Source organism: Talpa europaea (genome assembly GCF_964194135.1).
Source record: "Talpa europaea genome assembly, chromosome: 8".
NCBI classification, from domain to species: domain Eukaryota; kingdom Metazoa; phylum Chordata; class Mammalia; order Eulipotyphla; family Talpidae; genus Talpa; species Talpa europaea.
In genome coordinates, this window is record NC_140075.1 from 43,874,647 (window position 1) to 43,900,252 (window position 25,606).

At 36.6% G+C, this 25,606-nt stretch overlaps 1 protein-coding gene across 1 annotated transcript in view; it reads left to right on the forward strand.

Moving 5' to 3' along the window:
• TEX9 (testis expressed 9) overlaps positions 1-25,606 on the forward strand; it is a gene marked incomplete at both ends in the record, with an annotated part of 49,277 nt that overhangs the window by 18,963 nt on the left and 4,708 nt on the right. The window contains 4 exons of the mRNA XM_084239659.1: positions 657-832; positions 7,775-7,857; positions 8,819-8,992; positions 13,701-13,835. Coding sequence (XP_084095785.1) covers positions 657-832; positions 7,775-7,857; positions 8,819-8,992; positions 13,701-13,835 — 568 coding nt within the window. The remainder of the gene's footprint in view (positions 1-656; positions 833-7,774; positions 7,858-8,818; positions 8,993-13,700; positions 13,836-25,606) is intronic.

A 25,606-nucleotide genomic window follows, 5' to 3' on the forward strand; every position in this document is an offset into this window, starting at 1 on the left:
CACCCGCTGCTCCCCTCAGCAGTGTACTTCAGTCCTTCTGTCTGCTCTGCTCCCCACTCTGGCTCTGGTGAATTCTCTCACCCTCCCTCGCTTCTGACTGTACCCAGTGCTTGTATAAATATATAAATAAACAAACAAACAAAAAAGAGTTCACTTTTTGCACAATTATGGCTAGATACCATTTTGTACAATTTTCTCCGGTAGCAGGTATAATTAAAGCCAAAGGCTGGAGTTGACATAGGAAGCTGAGTTTGGAGGCAGTATCCGAATAGCCTCATAAAGCCTTGTTTAGCATTGTGGTTGTGTGACTTACAAGGAATGAAAGTCTATGCAACCTCTTGTAGTCTTTGAAAATATCAATTATTGGGCCTCCCTGCTAGGGCAGGCGGGTGAGCACAGCACTGTGAAGCTGTCCACAGCCTCTGCAGTGAAGGTTCAATCCCCGTTGGCCTGGGAGATACCCACATGGTGCAGCAGACCTCTTCTGTCTTGCCTGAATAAAAAAATGTTAAAAAAAAATATATATCAATTATCAATTTCATCATTTAAATTTATAATTTGATCTGCTTTTGGATATTTTATTAAGTCATATCTGGAAGTCTTTAATATATATGTGGTTATAATATATAATATGTGTATATATTGATTTTTTTTAGTATAAAATTGAAATACTCTGATGTACATACTGCCAATGATGTTGCCATACCAGATGACTTCTCAGATTTTTCTCTTGCAAAAACAATTAGCAAAATTGAAGGGCAAATGGAAGAAGAGGGCCTACCTGATGATGCAGATGATATTTTTTGTGGTGTTAGTAAAGACATTGGAACAGGTAGGTTTTCTTTTATTTCTATCCTATATGACAGTTACTTAGAAAAAGATATATAAGAGCTATTTTTCTTACATTAAAAAAAATTGTGATATCTTGCTTTTTTTTTTTTTTTTTTTTTTCAGAATCATCTAGTGGGACATGATAGTGGGAGGAATGAGTAGGATTATAGAGGAAAAAAATTGATTATTAGTATAATTGTAGAAGATGGGTAATGGATAATTAGGATTTCACTGCACTAGTGTCTCCACTTTTATGTTATGTTTGATATTTTCCATTAAAAAAAAGTAAAAATAGATACTATATACTATTGGTTTCATTGACCACTTACTAAGGTTAAAGTGTACCATAGCTTATCATTAAAATTTGAAAGAAAAAATAGCTTTGAATTCCTTTCATTTAATGTCACTGTGTTTATTGACTGTTAAATCAACACATGCAAAAAAGTAAGTGAATTATTGATGAAACATAAGGTAAAATAAATGAGTTTTCTGATGAATATAATTTTCTATAAACTGCTTACTACTAAAAAATGATAAAATTGATCATCTAAAAAAATCTGTTAGTTGCCAGTAATTCCTCTAAAATTGTTGAATTTATGAGGCACTACCAATGCTGTTGTAAACAAAATAATGAGTATATATGAACATAGGTAATCCTTAACTATAATTGTGACTTTTAGCAAATCACTTGGCTCTCTGTAGTAGAAATTTCATTTGAAAATTAAGCAGCGTGTATTAGGTGATCATGAGGTTTATCTTTAAAATTTCCTGATTCTTGAAAATCATAATAATTTGTATGTGTAATGATTTTTGTGTGGTATGTTAGTCATGCATGAGGAGTACTTCATTTATGCATGTATTACACTTGCTGACCTAACCATATTTCTGAGGCTGGTTGTCAGGAGGGCAGATAGGTTAAGAGCAGGAAGTTGCCTTTATGACTGTTAAGATGCTTTGAAGAACACATGGTCAGATGTTAGCTGTTCCTCAGTACAGTACCCGTGGATGGCCCTTTAACATTGTTCCTGCTCCCAGATATAGGGAGCCCGTGCAAATTGGCTATCTGAAATGGCTACTTTCTTTTTATTGCTGAATCACTTCTTTTTTTTAAATCACTTTGCCTGTCTTCCCTATTCAGAATAGTTGTCTCCTCATTTGGGAGAGTTTTATTTCAGATGATTGCCTGTAGTGGCTGGGTTATGTGGGTGATGAAAAGATCAAAAAGCAGTTTAGTAGCACAGACTGCTGATTAGACTCATGAGATGAGACCACTGATCTCTTTGAGAAACTATTGAGTTTAAATTTGGGGAGAGAAAGAAATGGGGGAAGAAATGCTGTTCTGTTCCTCCACCAAATGCTGAAAATTTCACACTTTAAAATATATCATTTTCTTTTTATATCCTCTGCTAAGCTGGAGTTACATGAGAAGCCAGAAGGAATATTGAGGCTAGTGATGTCTAGGCAAGGTTAGAGCCTCTGTAGTTGGTGAACTTTGTGGTAATCCTGGGAGCTTTGGAACAGGAATTATCTATGGAGAGTTTTTGTGCTGTGCGGGATGTATCCTAATGACTTCTCAGAGACAATTCAGAGTATTTATTCAAGATAAGCTTCCTGAGGGCAAAGCTTATAAATCACTATTGGGCCTGGAATATAGTAGAAACTTAATGTGTTTTTTTTTTTTTTTTCATTGAAAGACTGAATGAATTAGAGATGAGTTTTAACTTCGGTTTTTATTTTATAAACCTCAAAGATTTATTGCTGGTATTGTTGAATAAAAAACTCTTGCTTGCAATGAAATAACTAAGGTAGATTTTAAGAAGGATAGAAGCAAGCTTCAGTGGTAAGATACTAGTATATTTCTTTACTTCTACGACACATATTACATGGGATGTGTGTTACTGTCAGTGGCATTTTATAGCCACAGTAACCTGTACTGAAGTTGGCTTTTGTTAGATAAGATTTGTATTTGTGTCTGTCAGATACTTGGGGGTATTAACCTACCTGCAACCACTTTAAATTCTGCATAAAGTATTTTGGACCACTTTGGTACATATAAATTCAGTCTGGAAACTTACGTTAGCGCTGATTTGTGGTTCAGATTCTCAGTCAAGTTTCTTCTCTTGCCCTCTTTACTGCCAGGGTTGAGATATGAAACCTTCCTTTCTGTAGGGTGGATTTGTTCTTTAGTGTTCCCAACTAGGGATCTCCTGCTAGACTCCCCATCTTGAACATTTTTTTTAAATAAATTTTATTTTTATATTCCCCATAAATTGCAACCCCCTTATTTTGACCCCAATCCCTCCCCGCCCCCTACCCCCCATAGAGTGTCTCTGGTTCATAGTTGTTTGTTGATTCTGATTTTCACTTTCTTATAGTTATTCATTTTCCTGGTCCCTTATTTAAGTTTTCTAGATTCCTGCTATGAGTGAGACCATCCGGTATTTTTCTTTTTCTTTCTGGCTTATTTCACTGAGCATGGTCCTTTCCAGCGCCATCCATGTTGCTGCAAATTGCATATGTTTATCTTTTTTGAATGCTGAGTAATATTCCATGGTGTAGATGTACCACATCTTCTTGATCCAGTCATCTATTTTTGGGCATTTGGGTTGTTTCCAAAGCTTAGCTATTGTAAACAGTGCTGCTATAAACATAGGGGTGCAGGTGCTCTTTGGAATTGATGTTTCTGTGTCCTTTGGGTAAATAGGATTGGAATTGCTGGATCATATGGAAGCTCTATGTTTAGTAGGTCCAGAAATCTCCACACAGCTCTCCATAGTGGTTGGACCAGTTTGCATTCCCACCAACAGTGCAGAAGAGTTCCTTTTTCTCCACACCCTCGCCAACATTTGTTGTTGCTAGTTTTTTTAATATGTGCCATTCTCACTGGTGTAAGATGTGCCATTCTCACTGGTGAAAGATGGTATGGCCATTTGCATTTCCTCTTCAGAGAAGTTTCTTTTTAGCTCTTCTGCCCATTTTTTGACTGGATTATTTGTTTGTGTTGAGTCTCATCAGTTCTTTGCAGTTTTTTGTGATCAGTCCTTTATCATTAGTGTTGTGTGCAAAAATGTTCCCCTAGTGGGAACATTTAGGAACCCCTAGGTGGGGTTTCTCTTTGTTTTGGTTATTGTCTCTTTTGCTGTGCAGAAGCTCTTTAATTTGATGTAGTCCCAGCTGTTTATCTTTGCCTTCACTATCACTGCTTTGGGTGATGTGTCTGTAAAGATGTCTTTGATGTGCGTATCACGTAGTGTTTCGCCTATATTTCCTTCTGTGTATTTTATGGTTTCTGGTCTTATGTCTAGTTCTTTAATCCATTTTGAGTTGATTTTTGTGTATGGTGTGAGGTAATGGTCAAGCTTCATTCTTTTACATGTAGCGACCCAGTTTTCCCAGCACCATTTATTGAACAAACTTTCTTTGCTCCAATGCATAGTCTTTGCTCCTTTGTCAAAAATTAGTTGACCATAAATCTGTGGGTTTATTTCTGGATTTTCTATTTGATTCCATTGGTCTGTGTGTCTGTTCTTCTTCCAATACCATGCAGATTTGATGATTATGGCTTTCTAGTATAGTTTGAAGTCTGGGAGTGTGATGCCTCCATTCCCTTCTTTTTTTTTTTTCAGGAGAGCTTTGGCTATTCGGGGTTTTTGGTGATTCCATATGAATTTCATCAATAATTGTTCTATTTCTTTGAAGAATGACATTGAAATTTTGATTGGAATAGCATTGAATCTGTAGATTGCTTTTGGTAGGATGGCCATTTTAATAATGTTTATTCTTCCAATCCACGAGCAGGGGATGTCTCTCCATTTCTTTGTGTCCTCTTCTATTTCTTTTAACAGTGTTTTATAGTTTTCTTTGTATAGGTCCTTTACCTCTTTTGTTACATTTATTCCCAAGTATTTTATTTTTTTTGTTTCAATAATAAAAGGGATGGTTTTTTACATTTCTTCTTCTTCAGATTTATTGTTTGTGTATAGGAAGGCTACTGACTTTTGTGTGTTGATTTTGTATCCTGCCACTTTACTGAACTGATTGATGAGTTGAATTAGTTTTTCTGTGGACTTTTTGGGGTTCTCTATGTATATTATCATATCATCTGCAAATAGTGATAGTTGGACGACTTCTTTTCCTATTTGGATTCCTTGTATGTCTTTCTCTTGTCTTATTGCTCTGGCTAGGACTTCCTGTATTATATTGAAAAGCAGTGGTGAGAGTGGACATCCTTGTCTTGTTCCAGATCTTAATGGAAATGCTTTCAACTTTTCACCATTGAGAATGATACTGGCTGTTGGCTTGTCATTTATGGCCTTTATGATGTTGAGGTATGTTCCTTGTATCCCAAGAATTTCAAGGGCTTTTATCATGAATGGGTGTTGCACTTTGTCGAAAGCTTTCTCAGCATCTATTGATATTATCACAAGGTTTTTATATTTCTTTTTTTTTTTTTTTTTAAATAAATTTTATTGTTATATTCCCCATACAATTGCAGCCCCCCCATTCTGACCCCAATCCCTCCCCTCCCGCCCCCCTAAAAGTGTCTCTGGTTCATAGTTTTTTGTTGATTTTGATTTTCACTATCTTATAGTTATTCATTTTCCTGGTCCCTTATTTAAGTTTTCTAGATTCCTGCTATGAGTGAGACCATCCGGTATTTTTCTTTTTCTTTTTGGCTTATTTCGCTGAGCATGATCCCTTCCAGCGCCATCCATGTTGCTGCAAATTGCATGTGTTTATCTTTTTTGAATGCTGAGTAATATTCCATGGTATATATGTACCACATCTTCTTGATCCAGTCATCTATTTTTGGGCATTTGGGTTGTTTCCAAAGCTTAGCTATTGTAAACAGTGCTGCTATAAACATAGGGGTGCAGGTGCTCTTTGGAATTGATGTTTCTGTGTCCTTTGGGTAAATACCTAGGAGTGGAATTGCTGGATCATATGGAAGCTCTATGTTTAGTAGGTCCAGAAATCTCCACACAGCTTTCCACAGTGGTTGGACCAGTTTGCACTCCCACCAACAGTGCAGAAGAGTTCCTTTTTCTCCACACCCTCGCCAACATTTGTTGTTGCTAGTTTTTTTAATATGTGCCATTCTCACTGGTGTAAGATGGTATCTCATGGTAGTTTTGATTTGCATTTCCCTGATGACAAGTGATGTTGAACATTTTTTCATATGCCTGTTGGCCATTTGCATTTCCTCTTCAGAGAAGTTTCTTTTAAGCTCTTCTGCCCATTTTTTGACTGGATTATTTTCTTTGTTGTTGTTGAGTCTCATCAGCTCTTTGCAGATTTTTGTGATCAGTCCTTTATCATTAGTGTTGGGTGCAAAAATGTTCTCCCAGTTGGTGGGGTTTCTCTTTGTTTTTGTTATTGTCTCTTTTGCTGTGCAAAAGCTCTTTAATTTGATGTAGTCCCAGCTGTTTATCTTTGCCTTCACTATCACTGCTTTGGGTGATGTGTCTGTAAAGATGTCTTTGATGTGCAAATCACGTAGTGTTTCGCCTATATTTCCTTCTATATATTTTATGGTTTCAGGTCTTATGTCTAGTTCTTTAATCCATTTTGAGTTGATTTTTGTGTATGGTGTGAGGTGGTGGTCAAGCTTCATTCTTTTGCATGTAGCGACCCAGTTTTCCCAGCACCATTTATTGAACAAACTTTCTTTGCTCCAATGCATATTCTTTGCTCCTTTGTCAAAGATTAGTTGACCATAAATCTGTGGGTTTATTTCTGGATTTTCTATTCGATTCCATTGGTCTGTATGTCTGTTCTTGTTCCAATACCATGCAGTTTTGATGATTATGGCTTTGTAGTATAGTTTGAAGTCTGGGAGTCTGATGCCTCCATTCCCTTCTTTTTTTTTCAGGAGAGCTTTGGCTATTCGGGGTTTTTTGTGATTCCATATGAATTTCATCAATAATTGTTCTATTTCTTTGAAGAATGACATTGAAATTTTGATTGGAATAGCATTGAATCTGTATATTGCTTTTGGAAGGATGGCCATTTTAATAATGTTTATTCTTCCAATCCATGAGCAGGGGATGTCTCTCCATTTCTTTGTGTCTTCTTCTATTTCTTTTAACAGTGTTTTATAGTTTTCTTTGTATAGGTCCTTTACCTCTTTTGTTAGATTTATTCCCAAATATTTGATTTTTTTTGTTTCAATAACAAAAGGGATGGTCTTTTTGATTTCTTCTTCTTCAGATTTATTGTTTGTGTATAGGAAGGCTACTGACTTTTGCGTGTTGATTTTGTATCCTGCCACTTTACTGAACTGATTGATGAGTTGAATTAGCTTTTCTGTGGAGTTTTTGGGGTTCTCTATATATAATATCATATCGTCTGCAAATAGTGATAGTTTGACTTCTTCTTTTCCTATTTGGATTCCTTGGATGTCTTTCTCTTGTCTTATTGCCCTGGCTAGGACTTCCAGTATTATATTGAAAAGCAATGGTGAGAGTGGACATCCTTGTCTTGTTCCAGATCTTAATGGAATTGCTTTCAGCTTTTCACCATTGAGAATGATACTGGCTGTTGGCTTGTCATAGATGGCCTTTATGATGTTGAGGTATGTTCCTTGTATCCCAAGAATTTCAAGGGCTTTTATCATGAATGGGTGTTGCACTTTGTCGAAAGCTTTCTCAGCATCTATTGATATTATCATATGGTTTTTATATTTCTTTTTGTTGATGTGTTGGATAACGTTGATTGATTTTCGGATGTTGAACCATCCTTGTGTCCCTGGCATAAATCCTACTTGGTCGTGGTGAATTATCTTATGGATACATTGTTGGATTCTGATAACTAAAATTTTGTTGAGGATTTTTGCATCAGTACCATCTTGAACATTTTTACCTCATAAAATAATCGTCTGTTCACATTTGATGATATCTCAGATTTAATGAAGTACAATAAATACAATTACTTCATTCCACAGAAGCACAGATCAGATTTCTAAGGGCCAAACTCCATGTTATGCAGGAGGAACTGGATAAGGTTGTATGTGAATGTAATAAAAAGGTAAGTTTAAAAACTTCTCAAAATAAATGCTCTAACACAAACATTTCAGAAGCAATTTAAATTATTTTTTAGAAGTAGCTTCTTAAGATACATTTCCTAGTTAAATTTTGAATTAAAAAATTGTAAGTACTGAACTTTATTCTGGGATGTTAAATTTTAAGAACTAAAGAATTTTTAAAAATTGTTAGCAATTAGAATTCTCTATTAGACTTACAAGTATGAGCTATTAAATACCAATAAAGCATCTGACTTCCTTTTTTTTTAAAGATTTTTTTTTTTAATTTATACAAGTGCTGGGGTACAGGCCAGATGTGCGGGAGGATGAGAGGATTCACCAGAGACAGAGTGGGGAACAGAACAGGCAGAAACACACTGATGAAACACACTGCTGAGGGGAGCAGCGGGCGAGACAGGAGAGGTCTGCCACGCCAGGTGGGATTCTCGCCGGCCATCCGGGATCGAACCTGAGCTGCAGAGGCTGCGGACAGCTTCTCAGTGCAGCGCTCAACCACCTGCGCCACTTGGGAGGCCCTGACTTCCATTTTTTAGATTTATTTATGCATACAAGAACTGTGGTACAGGCCAGGGGTGAGGGGTCGTGAAAGAATTTCACCAGAGACAGAGTGGGGAACAGAATAGGCAGACTGACTGAAATACACTGCTGAGATGAGCAGCAGGGAAGGCAGGAGAGGTCTGCTGCATCATGTGGGTCACCCCCCTGCCTGGGATCAAACTCGTGCTGCAGTGGCTGCGGATAGCTTCATAGTGCTGCCTCTTAATGCCTTGCGCCACCAGGGAGGCCCCTCACATCCATTTTTGCAGATGAAGATGGAGTCATTTATTTTTTCTCATGAAATGGGTATTATCAAATACCACATGAAGCTCCTTTTTGTTCCCTGTTTTATTTTCTGATTCTGAATCCTCATGTTTATTCACGTAATCTATAATTTGATAACTATAGGAGGATGAAATTCAGGATTTAAAGTCTCAAGTAAAAAATTTTGAAGAAGATTGTGTGAGACAGCAGCGAACAATTAATTTGCAACAATCTCAAGCAGAAAAATATAAAACACTTTTTGAAGAAGCAATCAAAAAATGTGATGGATTACAGCAACAGCTGTCTTCAGTGGAAAGGGTAAAAAGTTGCTATTTTTCCTAACATAATGCCAAAATAAACTAAAATATTGAAGTTACATGTTTGTATAGACATCACTTTTGGTTATTCAGTTATTTTGTTAGTATTTGCTAGATATTTGCTTGTATTTCGTGTTAGTATTTGATAGTAATTGTCTCCATATGAGGAGAACATTTAATAGAGTTATTGAGATTCACACACAGTATATCTGACTCTTTTAAAGTACACAATTTGGTAACTTTTCACTTATTCAGATTTGTGCAACTATCACAGAACATTTTTATCCCCAAAAGACACTCCCATACCCTTCAGCTACCAGAAGCTAAACCTTCTTCCTCAATACCTTCCAGCCCTAGGCAATTTGTAATCTATTTCCTGTCTTGATAAATTTGCCTATTTTGGACATTTTCATATGCATAGAATCATACATTATGTATGATTTAAAATTTTTTTAATTTTTTAAAAATGTTATTTTATTGCAGTAAAACTTTTTATAAACTATTTTTATTTGTGACTGACATATTTTCCTTGACATAATTTCTTCAAGGTTCATGCACATTGTAGTACATATTAATACTTCATTCCTTATAGAATAATAGTTGTTTTTCTAGGTATAACATGTTATTTATCTGTTTATCAGTTGATGGATGTTTGAGTAGTTTCTATTTTGGGGGCTGTTTTGAATGATGCTGCTATGAACACAACTTTGTGGATAATCTTCATTTCTCTTGGATGTGTATCTAGGAGTGGAATTGCTGGTAACTTTAGACTTAAGCCTTTGAGGAACTGCCGACTATTTTCCATCTTCTGAGATTCTTTTCATTGCTGAGTAGTGTAACATATGAATGTACCACATTTGCCTACATATCTAGAGATAAAAATTATAGTATCTAATAGCCTAAGCCAGTGTAGTAGCCACTCACTGTGTGTGATTAGTTCAAATGGTGACTTGCTCTAAGTATAAAACAGACAAGAGATTTTGCAGGCTTAAGACAAAGAAGAATAAAAAGGTAAAATAAACTCAGTAGTTTTACATTGATTACATGTAGAAATTATAATATTTTTGATATACTGGGATGAGTGAATAATAGTATATCGTCATCAACACTTGGTATTGTCAATTTAATTTTACCCTTTCTGGAGGCATAAGAGTAGTACCTATTACAGTTCAGTTTGTGTTGCCTTTGTAACTGTTGATCATTGAACATTTTCATATGCTTATTGGCCATTCAGAGAAATTCTTTTGTGGTGGTGATGTGTCTGTACAAACCTTTTGTCCATTGAGAAAAACACTATAGTAAGAGTTTTTCTTATATATGTTTTCTTATGTAATTCCTTTGCTAGAAGAATATGTATTGTGTATAGTTTTTCCTAGTCTGATGTGACTTTATTTTTTTCAGTGTCTTTCAAGAAGAAGAAATTTTTATTTTTTAAAAAAATTATTGCAGTAATACGGTTTTATAAACTATTTTTAATTTTGTTGAATTCATATATACATAATGAATAGTGCCTTTTTTCATCCTTTTCAAGAAATCTTTGCCCATCCCAAGGTAGTCATGAGGATTTTCTCCTGTTTTCTTAAAGAAGTTTTATGGTTTTGGTTTTTATGTGTATATATTATATATAAAAAGATTTATGATTTATTTCAAGTATATATGGCATGAGGATAGGGTCAAGATTCATCTTTTTTTCCTTATGAAGGTTATCAGCATTTATTGAAAACATGGTTCTTTTTCCATTTCAATACACATTACCTATCTAGAAAAGGAATTGAGTCTATGTGGATCTTTTTCTGGACTCTGTTCTGTTAAATTGATTTATGTTTGACAGAGTTCATTGTTAAAACCATGCAGATTGGAAACTTCTTTTTGGAGAGATTTTAATTATCAATTTAATTTATTTAGTACATATAAGTCTTTTTAATTTTCTTTTCCTAGATTGGATTTCCTACGTTTAATAGCAACGCCAGTGTGACTACTATATTCCTTAATAAAACCAAGGTCAACACATACACAAACACATACACCCTACTAAAACTCTTTCAAAGACATCCTATATCATTCAGAACAAAAATCCAGATTCCTAGGCTGTGCTTACAAAATCAGCTAAGCTTACCCCGCCTGTTTACCCTATCTCAAGCCCTGGCAATGTGCCTGTCACTCAGTAGAAACCACTTCAGCCACTTAGGTAATCTCTTAACATGCTAAAAAGATTTCTGTGCCTCAGTTTGTCTTCATTGCTCCAGATCTTTACATACATAAATCATCTCTCCATGTGGAAATCTTTCATTAACTTTATTGTCTTAAATTAAACCTGTCACTATTGCTGTTTCTTACCTTTATTTTGGTTCATAGCCCTTATCACTACCAGATATTACCCAAATGTGTGCATATGTGTGTTTATCATCTGTCTTGTCCACTAGAATGCACGTTTGTGAGAGGAGGAACTTTTATTATTGTGTGCCTGTCATGTAGAATAGTACTTGGCACCTAGTAAGTGCTTAATAAATGTGGTGACTAAGTAAAACCTATTAGGCATAAATATCATTACTTCCAATTTCAGGAATGGAAACAGTCTATCACAGCTGACAGGTTTTCCTATTCCAAGTCCATTGGTTTTGTATCTTAACCACTTGATTTTAGAACCTTGTCTCATCATTTATTTGTCCACATCTTATTTTTCCTCATTTGACTTCTCGGGCAATTTGTTTTACTCCATTTTGTCACGTGCTATGGCTACTGATACTTTTCTCTTCTCTTGCCCTTTTCAGTGCCTTATGAATACTCAAAAAATTATTGGAGAAAGGCAAATTATTTCTTCTTGGGTCCATGCATTCATTAGAGCTTGAGATTTTTTTCATAATTTTTTTTTCTAGGAACATGTAAATTACTTAATTTTTTGGTAAGGATAGATTTTCTTTATTGACTATGTTCAAGATACAAGCTCTTGTGTAACAATCTTCACTTTGTAAGAAGTGGTTGAGTATGTTTGAAAACAAATGTTTTCAAGATTTTGATATGTGTTCCCTTTCTTTCATGAATTTACTCATGTAGCAAAACTTTCCTACTTTCCTATTCTTTTTCTCTTTCACTTCTCTCAAGAAGGGTGCATTTCTCTCAAGGGGGACAGGAGAGATTCAAGTACTCTCAGGAAGGGTGCAGAATAGATGCGGAGGTGGGGGTATCTTGTGGTGAAGGATTTTCATTTTTCTATAAAGTAGGTTACAAAGTCACCAGCAGGAAAGAGAAAGGCAAAAATATATTTCCTTATTCTTATGAGAGGAAGCTGAAGTGAGGCAGCAAGAATTGTGGACTTAGTAGCTAATGAAAATCGTTGTCTTTTCCATGTGTGCAGTGAGATAAATCAGGCTCGCTCCTAGTGTAGCTACCACCCACAAAGCTGTGAAGAAGGCTGGTGATAGCAGATGGTATCCATACACAGTTTGATTTGTTTAGAAGCCTACATAAAGAGCAGCATGTGTTTTGTTTTGTTTTGCCCTTAATTACTCAGAGCCAGGGAGATCAGTTTTCAAATAAAACACAGTGATACAGCCAGGAGAAAAAATTGTAAAAGAAGAAAACAGACAACTGTATTTTTAACTCCATCATTTTAATTCCGTGTAATGTATTTTCTGTATAAGATTTTGTGTGTTAGGCATTATAGGGGATACAAAAGAGTGAGTTAAGTATTACAAAATAAATTCAGTAAAGGTCATTAGTGCCTCTTCTGTGCCACTGAAACACTGTGGAAATAGAGCTTATTGTGGGAGGGGACAGTGAAGTAATGAATAGTTTCAGTTCCACACAGCAGCTCCTGTGATATATGTATTTCAAGATGCCGTTAAAGCTCTCTAGAAAGAGTACTTGATCTGCTCTGGGAGGATAGTGAGGAAAGGTTTCTTGTAGGATCCTTATGTGAAAAATTCTCACGCATATCCTGAGTGGGATCTTAAGGATGGTAGGGGCTACCCAGGTAAAAATGAGGAATAGGGAGGGAGTGAGGCAGAAGGAGAGCATGAGCAAAGGCTTGGGGGCAGGAGAGATTCAAGTACTGGTGGTGTAGCTGAAGTTCACATCTGCAGCAGGATTGTGATTATGGTGGTGCTTGGAGTTCATCCTTTATGATCGTGTCTTCTCAGCGTGGCCTGTAGATGCCTGTAGCAGCATCTTATTTGCAGAAATTCAAATCTACACTCATCCCAAGATGTGGAAAATAAGTTCTGTTGTTTGTGCTCAAAATTGGGTTTTTTTCCTTAAGGCTAAATAAAGTAGAATGATCTGTATCTAAATAAGTATTTTCTTAAATGACAGACCTTAACAGGTTTACATGAAAATAGTACTTATGAAAACTTGTGTTTTACATTGGCATTTTGGGAAGTTCACAAAGGAAGATCTATTGCTATGAAGAAGTGACTATAAAGTAAACATAGAAGACGTATATTGTATCTTAGATCAATAAAAAGAAGAAAATCCACACAATAAGTGATGTGGAAAGCCTAATTTGTGACTACATGTTTAAGGGTATATCTTCCTCATCCCAGTTGAGGGTAAGAATTCCCTGAGACCTCAGTGTTCAGCTTCTGAGTGAGTGTGTGTGTGTGTGTGTGTGTGTGTAAAATATGAGAGGAAGGATTGTGTAAATGTGAAATGTTGCAAAATTAAATTTGTAATACCTTTACAAATGTTCCATATATCTCTTCACTGTACAGGAACTAGAAAATAAAAGAAGATTACTAAAACAGGCTGCCACTTATCAAAGTACTACAGAAGTTCGCTTGAATAGAGCTCTAGAAGAAGCAGAAAAATATAAATTGGAGTTAAGTAAATTAAGGCAAAATAACAAGGTATGGAAAAATTTAATACTTTTGGTAGTGATCATCTTTGGTTACTTCCTCTTTGATGCAAGAGTCCAAAACAATAATTTAAAATTTTTAATTTTGATGTTATAAACATTTCTCTTTCAGAAGAGATATAGTCATCATCAATATGTGCCTTTTTAATAAGTTAGGATTACATTGCTTGGGCTAGTGCCATAATTGGGTGACAGTACAACTCTTTGGAGGAATCATTGTTTTATCATCCAACAAATCCTCATTATATGCTATAGTAAAGTCTCATCTGTCTCAAATCTGTTAAATCCTCCTCTGGGCCTCGATTTCCTAATATAAAATAACGGAAGGGGCTGTTTTAAGGGTATAGTTTTCAAACTTGAGCTCATGTCAGAATTATCTGAAGGGTTTGCTAAAACAGATGGCTGGGCCCCGCTCCTGGAGTTTCTGACTCAGTAGATTTGTCATAAGGCCTGAGAATGGGCAGTTTTAACAAGTTCCCAGGTGATGGTGATGCTGTTGTTGCTGTGAGGACACTTGGATAAGCCCTGTTAGAGCTAGGATAAGGGCCATCATTGTATCCCCAGGATCTGACCACTGCCTGGCAGAGATTTAAGTAAGAAAAAAACCAAAGGCTCCAATAGTGATGTGTATGAAAGCCATTTGTACAATCTTTATTAAATATTGGCCATCAGCTTTTGGCTCTGTGTCAATCTGAAAGTGATGCTTCATTGGAATCTTTCCCTTAGGATAATATCTGACAATTTAATGTATCTTAGATGATAAAATTAGGAATCGCCCTTGTTCTATATACACAGATGATACCTTTTGGATTAAATTAGTAACACTTAACAGTAATAGATTTGTAACAGAGGTGGTTAAACGAACAAGTTAGGAACTCTTCGTAACATCTTTACTCATCTATTACTAGCTGGTATTAGAGAATGCACCAATTTGGTACATTTTAAAGGGATTTTGAAGAGAATAAAATGGAATAGCCATGTATGTGTCAGGATTTGCTGATTTTGGTTGTTAATTTGGTTTCCATACACATTAAAGAAGTAGGAAGAAAAACTTGTTTCTATGACAACACACGATTCTAATTCTAGCCAGCCATTCTGTAAATTCAAGTAACAGGGACTTGGTATGAGAATAATTGAGTTCAAGACCATTAGTACTATTATAAAACTACTTAAAAGTGTTCTTTTTTTTTTTTTTAAAGATTTATGCATACAAGAGCTGGGGTACAGGCCAGAGTTTTGAGGGGTGAGAGGATTCACCAGACAGTGGGGAACAGAACAGGCAGGCTGACTGAAATACACTGCTGAGGGGAGCAGCGGGCGAGTCAGGAGAGGTCTGCTGTGCCATGTGGGCAGCTCCCTGGCCAGTGATTGAACTTGTGCTGCAGTGGCTGCAGATAGCTTCATAGGTTGCGCCTTAACCCCTTGCACCCCCAGGGAGGCCCTTAAAAGTGTTCTTAAGCAAACATCTCACCCCAAGTCTATCTTATAGGTGCTATCCCACTATTTGCTATCAAGTAGATGTTTTGAGATCAGAAATTTTTTAAATGTTTCTGAAAAAAGTATCTTAAATTTGATTTTTTTCCAACTATTTTGCCTTATTTCTAACTTTATCTTTGATGTTTCTGGGATATGAATTAAGTTTTTCCTTAGAGTCTAATTTATATGTGTATTTTTCTTTTGTGAGTAGGTATAGTTTTCCATTTTAATTCTTTGTACATTGCTTCTCATTCTGATTAGACATAATTATTGTTTGGTAGATAATTAAAATGATTCAGATCTATATGTTTATGAAATTATAAGGTTTCCATGCAAAAGCACAGAATTGTTTCATAGTCATTAGAAAATTAACCATTTATTTAAAAAATAATGATAAACATAATTTTCATAGAGGCTAGAAAACAAACTTTTGAAACCAAAAAAACAGCTTAAACCAGATGCTATTTGAGTGCAGGAGCCCTGATTGTCATTCACACTGTGCCTCATTGCCTAGAGCAGTGATTGCCTCCGAAACACACTGAAGGACTGATGGAAGACAACTACGTGATTGTTTAACTAGAATTCTATTTAAAAAACATGGCATTGGATTAGTTGGTGGCTTGAAGTTCATTTTATTTTATTTTTTAATTATTTTATTTAGTTTTTATATCATTTTTCATTTTTGTACAATGTATGTATTTTCATCTTGGTTCTAGTCCCTGTGAAATTCCCACCACCCATTCACCTGTGAACTGTACCATGGTCCCTTGTGCTCTTCCCACCCCTGTTTTGATCCTACTCCCTTCTCCCCCTCTGCAGAATGTCTCTGGTTTATTGTTGGCCTGTTGATTTTGATTTTTACTTTATTATAACTTTTTTTCCTGATCCCTTATTTGGATCTTCTACATTCCTCCTATAAGTGAGACCATCTGATTTTTTTTTGTTGTTGTTGTTCTGGCTTATTTCACTGAGCATGATCCCTTCCAGCACCATTCATGTTGCTGCAAATGGCATGAGTTTATCCTTTTTGATTGCTGAGTAATATTCCATGATGTGTACATACCACATCTTCTTGATCCAGTCATCTATATTTGGGCATTTGGGTTGTTTCCATAGCTTACCTGTTGTAAACGGCTGCAGTAAACATAGGGGTGCAGGTGTCCTTCTGGATTAATGTTTTTGTGTCATTTGAAGAGATCCCTAGGCGTGGAATCACTGGATCATTTGGAAGCTCCATGTTTAACAGATTGAGGAACCTCCATCCAGCTTTTCATGGTGGTTGCACCAGTTTGCACTCCCACCAGCAGTGCAGGAGAGTTCCTTTTTCTCCACATCCTCGCCAACATTTATTGTTGCTAGATTTTAAATATGTATCATTCTCACTGGTGTAAGATGGTATCTCATTGTGTTGTTCATTTTAAATGTCACCAATATCACTTCATTTAGGAAGAGATAATTTCTAATTCTTTATTAATTCATTTAGAAATGTTTACGACGGCCTGCTAGGTACCTACCAGATCTTTACTAGAAGCTGGAAAGAACAGTGATTTCAGTGATTTTAAAAAAAATGTCCTTATAATTATAAACTCTAGTAGTGGAGATCAGTGTTATTTCAGCACTCAACAAACAAAACCTATGTGCAGCTCTGGTGTATGCTATGAAGAAGGATTCATGGTACTTTGAGCAGGTAACTAGGTCATTAAACACATTTTTGAAAATGTAATTCTAAATGAAAATCTGAATAATACAAAGGAATTATGTTCTAGGGAAGAGATTATTTTACAGAAGAAAAGGTACGTAAAAAATCTCTGGTAACAAAGAAGACAAGGTGATGAAAGGCAAGGATGACTGTGCAGGGAGGGTTGCAAAGTAAGGCTTCAAAAACAAGTAGAAGCCAAACCTTCTAGGTCCCTTAGGCCATGTTATGTATTCCAAGAGCAGTGCAGAGCCAGCACACAGATACTTTGAAAAAGTTGAAGATAGACTATGTCATCATCAGATAGGTATCTGGAAACACTTTCTCTGTGTCTGTTGTGGATTGGAAGTGTAGTATTGATTGGAATGGGCCAGAATGGATGCAGATAGACTGGTTAAGAGCAGCAGTGCATATGGGAGATGTTGTTACTTAGACTAAACTGACAGTGGTAGAAATGGAAAGAAACTAAGTAACAAAATGAGTCTAGGAGGGAAAACCACTGTGACCTGATAATAAACTGGGTATGGAATTGTGGGGAGGGAAGCTTATGGAATTTTTCTTTTTACTTTGAGAATCAAATAGTGCCATTCACTGACATATGAAATCATATAAGAGGTTTGGAGAGGAAGATTAAGTTGATTTAGTTAAGTTTGAAGTTATTCTGAGATGTCCAATAGGAGACATCAAAAGTTGGTATGGTAACAAGATACTAACATATGCAGAGTTAGTAAGTGATGCCATTCCTGTTGACTAGGAAGATAGGAAAGAGAGAGGAGACAGTGAAGTAAGGGCCTAGAGCTGAGCCTTGAAGAGTATCATTATTTTTTTAAAAAAGTGATCAGCAATGTTAAATACTACTGAGAGGTCAAGTTCTTTGAGTTCTTAAGAAAATGCTGGATTTAACAACACAGAAGTCACCTTAGAAATGTTTTGGTTGAATAAGGGAGAAGCTAAAATCAAGGGTTACTCTTAGAGGAAAAGCTTTCAGTTTTTCCCATTGAGTCTGATTTAAGCTGTGGGTTTGCCCTTTATTATTCTTTCTATCCTCATTTTTGAGTTTTCATCAGGAATGAACTTTGAATTTTGTCAAATGCCTTCCCTGCATCTGTTGATGTCATAATATGATTTTTATTTTTCCTTTTGTTGATGTGAATATTTGATTTCCATATGTTGAACCATCCTTGAATCATTGTAATAAATCCTTCTTGATCATGCAGTGTGATCCTTTTAACATATTGAACTTGATTTGCTTAAGTTTTGTTCATGATTTTTGCTTCTATTATACAAGGATATTGATCTTTAGTTTCTTTTGTGTGATGTCCTTGTCCTTTGGTAGTAATGCTGGTCTTCTATAATGTGTTTGAAAGCAGTCCCTCTTTAATATTGTGTTAGAGACTGGTGGATTGGTAACTTGTCTTTAAAGTTTTCCTGGAATTCACAGTGAGGCCATCTGGTCCTGGGTTTTTTGGGGAGGCTTTTGATTACTGTTTCAGTTTCCTTACTAACAACTGGTCTCTAGGTTTTCTGTTTCTTCCTGAGTCAGTCTCAGAAAGTTGTATGCTTTTAAGAATTTGTCCATTTCTTCTATGCTATTTTATTGCCATTAACATATCCACAGTAGTCTCACGATCTTCTGTATTTTTGAGACATCTGTAACTTTTCTTTTGTTACTGTTTGTATTTTAAGTTGTTTTCCCCCTTTGTGAGCCTAGTTAAAGATTTGTCTATTTATCTTTTAAAATAGACAGCTTTTAGTTTCCTTGATCTTTTTGTATTGCCTTTGTAACTTCTATTTTACTTATATCCACTCCAATTTTTTTTTCCTTTCTACTGGCTTTTGGTTTCATTTTTTTCTAGTTCCTTAAGGTATAAATGTACATTATTTGAAATCCTTTTTGTTTTGCTATAGGCCTGTATTCTTACATAAACCCCTTTTAGCATGGCTTTTGTGTCATTCCATAGGTTCTAGTAACTAAGTCTTCATTTTTGTTTGTCTTCGGGTATTTTTAACTTACATCTTCATTTCCTCATTAAGCCATCAGTCATTCACTAGAGTGTTAGTCTCCACATATTTGAGGTTTTCCCCACTTTTTTTGTGGTTGATTTCTAGTTTGATATGATTGTGTCAGAGAATATCCTTAATATATTTTCAGTCTTTATACTTGTTTTGTGGCCCAATGTATTCTATTCTCAAGAATGATCTGTGTGCCTTCAGTGTGTGCTCTAAGATTGTGTACTTAGTTATTTGGGCGTGTAGTCACTATGCATATCTACTAAACCTATTCTGGTCTAACTCCTCACTTAATGCTATTGTATCCTTGTTGATTTTCTGTCTGGTTGATCTGCCCATTGATACAAGTGGGGTGTTGGAGTCTCTTACAGTTGTGTTGCTGTAAATGTCTGCTTTTAGGTTTAATAGTTGGTGTATATATTTTGATCCTCCTTCACTTGGTGCATATATTGATGAATGTTATAACTTCCTGATTTATCCCTTAATAATAGTTATATAGTGTACACCTGTCTCTTTTTGCCTTTTTTAGCTGGAAGTCTCTTTTATCTATTTTTTAATATAATTTTTTAAAGATTTAAAAAAATTTATTTATGCATACAAGAGCTGGGGTACAGGCCAGAGGTGTGGGGGATGAGACAGAGCCGGGAACAGAACAGGCAGATTGACTGAAGTACACTGCCGAGGGGAGCAGTGGGCTAGTCAGGAGAGATCTATTGCGCTACGTGGGTTGCTCCTTGGCCGGTGGTCGAATTCATGCTGCAGAGGCTGTGGACAGCTGCGTAGGCTGCGTCTTAACCCCTTGCGCCACCAGGGAGGCCCTATTTTATCTATTACTGTGGCTTTCCCTGCCACTTTTAGGGAACCATTTCCTTGTAGGATTGTTTTCCAATATTTGAGCTGATGTTTACCTTTGGGTCTCAGATGAGTCCAGGAGAGAGGGCAGTAAGGTGGATTTTATTTTCTGATTCAACCGGTTACTTTGTGCCTTTTGATCCATTAGTGCAGTCCATTTACATTAGAGGTGATTATTTATACATGAGAAATTACTAGTGCTATTATGTCTTGGTTTTTCTTTTTCCTTACACATATTTTTTAGTCTTTCTGCACTTTGATTTAGGTAGGAGAACTGTTTTCAAAATTTCTTGTAGGGGATGTACAGTAGTGGCAAACTGCTTCATCTTGTGTTTGTCAGGGAGGGTCTTCATTTCTCACTCTTTTCTGAAAGGAAATCTTGTGGGATATAGTATTCTTGACATACAATTTTCATCTGAGTATATTATCCCATTCTCTTCTTGTCTATAGTTTTCTGCTGAGAAGTCTGATAAGCCTAATGGGAGTATAAGTTACCTGCTTTGTTTCCCAAGTTGCCTTCAGTATTCATTATTGTAGTGTCACTATGATGTGTCTTGATTTAGGTTGCATTGCACTTAGATATCAGGTGTTGTTTTAGTTTAATGAACTTGTATATGCAATTTCTTCCCCAGGTTTGGGATTTTTCCTTTTATTACTTGGAATAAACTCACCATTACTCTCTCTGTTCCCCTTGAGGATATCTGTTGACTCTCCTAACAGTTGGAATAGTTTGTGATGTGTTTATTGATTTGTTTTTACATATTTTTTCTCTTTCCACTTAGATCCTTTGTGTGCTACTATCCTCAAGGTCACAGATTTGAACCTCCAGTTGGTCTATTCTGCTTCCATGACTTTCTCTAGAGTTTTTGATCCAATTTATTGAATTCCTTACATTCTAAATACATTATTATTTAAAACTTTAATTTCTACTTTCAGTTCATTAATTTTGAACTTAATAGTTTTTCTGAATTTTGTGGTCTCTGAGTACTCTTATATCACTTTTATTTGCCTTCCTGTGTTTTATTTCTTTGATTTTCTTTAATTTTGAATTCTATTTAATCAGAAATAGAATCTTCTATGTCTTTGTGCTTGGATTTTGCAAACTTACTCTCTCCTTGTGATGTCCTATTCCCTTGAGGCCTTAAGATACCATATATATTTTTAATGTCCATCTTGCTGCTTTAAATTTCCCTATTTTTAAAAAATATCTGTAGCAGTAACTTAAGGTCTACTTCTAATTGTGTCACTGTGGTCTGATATGATTTTTTTGAGGGGTCCCTGTTTGTTTTCATAGATACTAACACCTGCTTTTGCAATAGCTGTGTAATTAGGATAAGGGAGGGATCCAGAGAGATTCAGCAACTGGTATGAATGAGCAGGTGGTGGGAGAGCATTTGCAAAAGTGTGTGGCATTGCTGGTATCACTCCTCTGTTTCCAAATCTGAGATTGCAGTCTTTCCTCTGTCAGTGCACCTCAGAAATTCAGTACCACTTCCAAGGAGTGTGTGTATGTTGGGGGGGGGGGGTGGTAAATGTAGAGCATTTTATCTGTCCTTTTCCTTACTAGAAATGCAATCTATGTAGAACACCCCAGCGTCTCCATATGTGTATCTCATTTAAGGATGTATACACTTTGTATACATTCTCTTTTCCAGAGCTATTGGCTAACAGCCCTGCTGTGTCCCCTACCCTGGAATGCTGCCTCCAGATGTTTCTGTCCGGCGGCCTCCTGTTTAATGACTCCCCTGTGTCTCTTGTCTGCAGTCTGTGTTGCTCTCTGATGTCCATGGGGTATCTGTTTCACACTATTGCATGGGTGTCTCTCAGTGTAGTGTCCCTCTGGTTAACTGTTACATGCTCCTTTTTGGCACGAAGGAAGGTACCACCTCTGTCTGAGTTTTGGTGATGTCATCTTCTATTAGTTTCTTAATTAAAGCTTCAGTTTGTACCTTCTGCTCATTGATATTTAATACTGAACTCGTTAATTTGCATTTGTGTTTTCTTGTCTCTCTTTGACTTGTTTCACTCAATAGTATTGTATCTTTGTATTTGATAGCTATTTCATTTTTTAATTTTTTTTAATCTCCCCATTATTTACTCTGACTACTGTTATTACGAGTGCAGAGCTCCCACTTTTCCAGTAGATGGTGTTGTATATCAGAAAGAACTAATCTGTAGCTGGGTTTTTAGTGGTTGGGGGGAGTGTCTTGGACCGTCAGTCACTTAGGAGAATGCTGCGCTTGGGCTTTGCTCTGCCTGTGTTACTGCTGGCCTCTTCTTCAGTTCAAGACCTGCATGTTTGTGTTCAGTGGACTAAGCTTTACGTGGAGCCTCTGAGTTCCAGAATGACTTCACTGTGTCTCCTCAGTTTCCTCTGTCTGCCCACTGTGGGAGGAAATGGATGAGGAGCCATTCTCCTGGCTTACTACAGTATTCTTACCCATCTCTCTCACAGTTAGATCGATAACACGGTTTCTCCTCCTTCAGGTGCAGATATGAACTGCTGTTTTTGCCCAAGTGGAAGCCTCTCTCCAGCTCATGCTTTTGTTTCCCAGTATTAAATTTCTTCAGTGACTCCTTTGGTATATGCAGTGTTGGTCCCCAGTGATTGAGGCACTCCGTTTTGCCCCAAGTTGTAGGATCCTATGAGTCAAGTGCCCACCTGGACTTTTCTCAGTCCATTTTTCTCGGGGTAAAGTAGGGTATTTCCTCTGCTGTCACCTTCCTTAAGTCTCTTATTTTGAATTTCTGTGTTGGAACAATACAGTCTTCCATGCATTACTGAGTTTGGTTTCTGGAGTGTTGTCATTCTGTCCTTGTGATGTCTTATTACAGTCAACTTTCAAATGGCTGGTGTTGTATACTATGCCTACTTGGAATCTGGATTAGCAATTTGCAACTGAGTTGCTTATCTTTTCCAACTGGTGATGTGTAGAGGCAGGATGAGTACAGAGCAGGCTTTCTATGATTTGAGCAGACCAGGTAAAGAAGGAGTCCCAGACCGCTCCATGGCTTTAACAGGCTTTTATTGAGCTTTACATGTAGTGTGGCAAACAGGTACACGGCAGGCAGGGGGGCCGGGGGGCCAGGAGGCTAGTAGGCCTCCAGGCCCCCAGCAAGTCTTCACTCTGGGCTTCTCTGGCTTTCTTTTCTCCCCTTCTCTCTCCTGCTTCTTCTCCTGCTTCTCTCAGTGACTATCTCAATACTCCTCCCATGGCCCACAGAAGTAAACAACACAACAATGTAACAACTGCAGGGGCCCCATCAGGCAGGGTAATCCTAATGGTAGCAAGGCAGAAAAGCCTGAAAACCATTTACCCTACATGGTGCTATGGGCATATTTTTATTTAATTTTATGGTTACTGCTGGCTGATGAGATGCTTAGGGTGGTAGGTATCTGATGCCATGTCAGTGGGGGTGGGAGGTGGGGATTACGCTAATGCCATGGATGTGAAGGGGATGCCTGGCTTACAAATGTAACACTGCTGCTAACCCTCCTCTCTTAGGCTTAGATTTGAAATTTGGCAGTCTATCCACTGTTGGCATAATTAATGGTGCCAGTATAGATCTTGAGGGGTTGGGAAGGGAGAATGCAGCCTAGAGAGCTTTCGCTGTTATTCTTGTTGGGTCCTGGTCCATGTGGACCATCTTAGCACCTCCACTTTAGGTTTCACTGGGGGAAAAGGGCATGTGCCTCCACACCATCTCTGCTCTCTCCTCCCCTGGGGCCCTGGCTGGGCCAGCATCCCTCCTCCATTGCCGTAGACTGCCGCCAGCACACATCTCCCTCCACCCATGTCCCATTATGCTGAGGTATAGTTATCTCTGGTGTCCTTTCTGATGTCTGTGTTGGTTCAGGGGGTGCTTAAGCATAACCATAGACTAGGATTCTCTCACCCATGCACTTTATATAATCTGTTTCTGACTAGTTGGTAGCTTTCTCTTAGGAGCAAAAGCATTTTCCTGTCACCATCTTAGTGATGTCTCCTCCATTTTTTTTTTCTTGGTATTAGTCATACTTTTTAACTTGGGGTAATCCCAGTTATTTTTGCTTTTATTGTTTATTTTTGCTTTTATTTCCCTTGTCAAGTCTCCAAGCACATATTTAATCGTTGATGTCACAGAATTTATCAGCACTGTTGTCTTCTGTATATTTAATTGTTGCAGGTGTTATATCTAAATCTTTCATTTATTTTTGTGCATGGAGTTAGAGTATTATCCAATTTGATTCCTTTACATGTGGTTTTCCAGTTTTCCCAGCACCATTTGTTAGACTCTCCCTTTCCCCCATTGTACCTGGTCTTTGTTATTTTATCATAGATTAAGTATTGCTCTGTACATGGATATACTTCTGGGGTGTCAATTCTGTTCTGTTGATCCATGTGTGTAATTTTATGCCAATACCATATTGTTGTATTTACTGTTGCTTTATAGGGTAATATCAGGTGACATGATGCCTCTACCTCTACTTTTTTCTCAGATTGCTTTTACTATTTGAGGCCTTTTATGGTTTCATATTAATTTTAATTTTTTCAAATAATTGTTATTTTGATGGCATTTACATTAAATTCATGTATTTCTTTAGGTAGCCATTTTGGTTATATTTGTTCTCCCCAACCACGACCATGCAACGAATGTCTATCTACTTAAGTCATGCTTTAGCTCCATTAATATGTCGTGTAGTTCTCATTCTATAGGTCTTTCACGTCCTTGGTTAATTCTGAGATACTTAGCACGTCCTTGGTTAATTCTGAGATAGCTGATTATTCTTGAAACAATTCTGAATTATTTTTTGAATTTCTTCTCATTGTGTATAAAAATGTAATGGATTTGTATGTTGATTTTGTAAATCTGCCACTTTGCTGTATTCATTTATTACTTCTAATAGATTTTAGGTGGAGTCTTTAGGGGTTTTTATATATGTCATATCTCCTGGGAGTATTGATCATTTCATCGCTTCTGTTCCAATTTGGAGTCTTTTATTTCCTGCTGTGTGATTGCACTAGCTAAAACTTATAATATTAACCTAATCAGAAGCTGTGACAGTTAGCATCCTTGTCATGTTCCTGATCCTAAGGGAAAAGTTTTCAGTTGTTCACCATTAAGTATCATATTGGCCAGTGGTTTGTAATATATGGCCTTTCTTATATTGAGGTATGTTCTTTCTGTTCCCATCTTGTTTAGAGTTTTTATCATAAAACGGTGGTGAATCTTATCAGTTGGTTTTTTTTTTTTTTTTGCTTTTATCAATATTATCATATGGTTTTTATCTTTTGTTGATAAAGTGTATTACATATATTAAACTGTCCTTACATCTTGGGATAAATCCCACTAGATCATAAAATATATAAATTTTGTGATATATTGTTGAATTTGATTTGAAGATTTTTGTATGAACATTCATTAAGGATGTTGGTCTGGAATTTTCTTGTGCTGTCTATTAGTTTAAGTGTGAAGATAATGTTACTGTAAGATGTACTAGTGTTTTACTGGATTTTTAGAAATAATTTAAGCAAGATGGGCATAAAGTCTTTTTCAAAGGTTTGATAGAAATTGTTAAGCTGTCTGGTCCTGGGCTTTTCCTTGAGGGGAGATTTATTGTTTTCAATTTCCATACCTGTGGCTGGTTTATTCCACTATTGTTTGTTCCTGGTTTAGTGTTGGTAAATTATCCTGATCTAGAAATGTATCCATTTCTTCAGTGTTTAATTTATTGGTGTATAAATGTT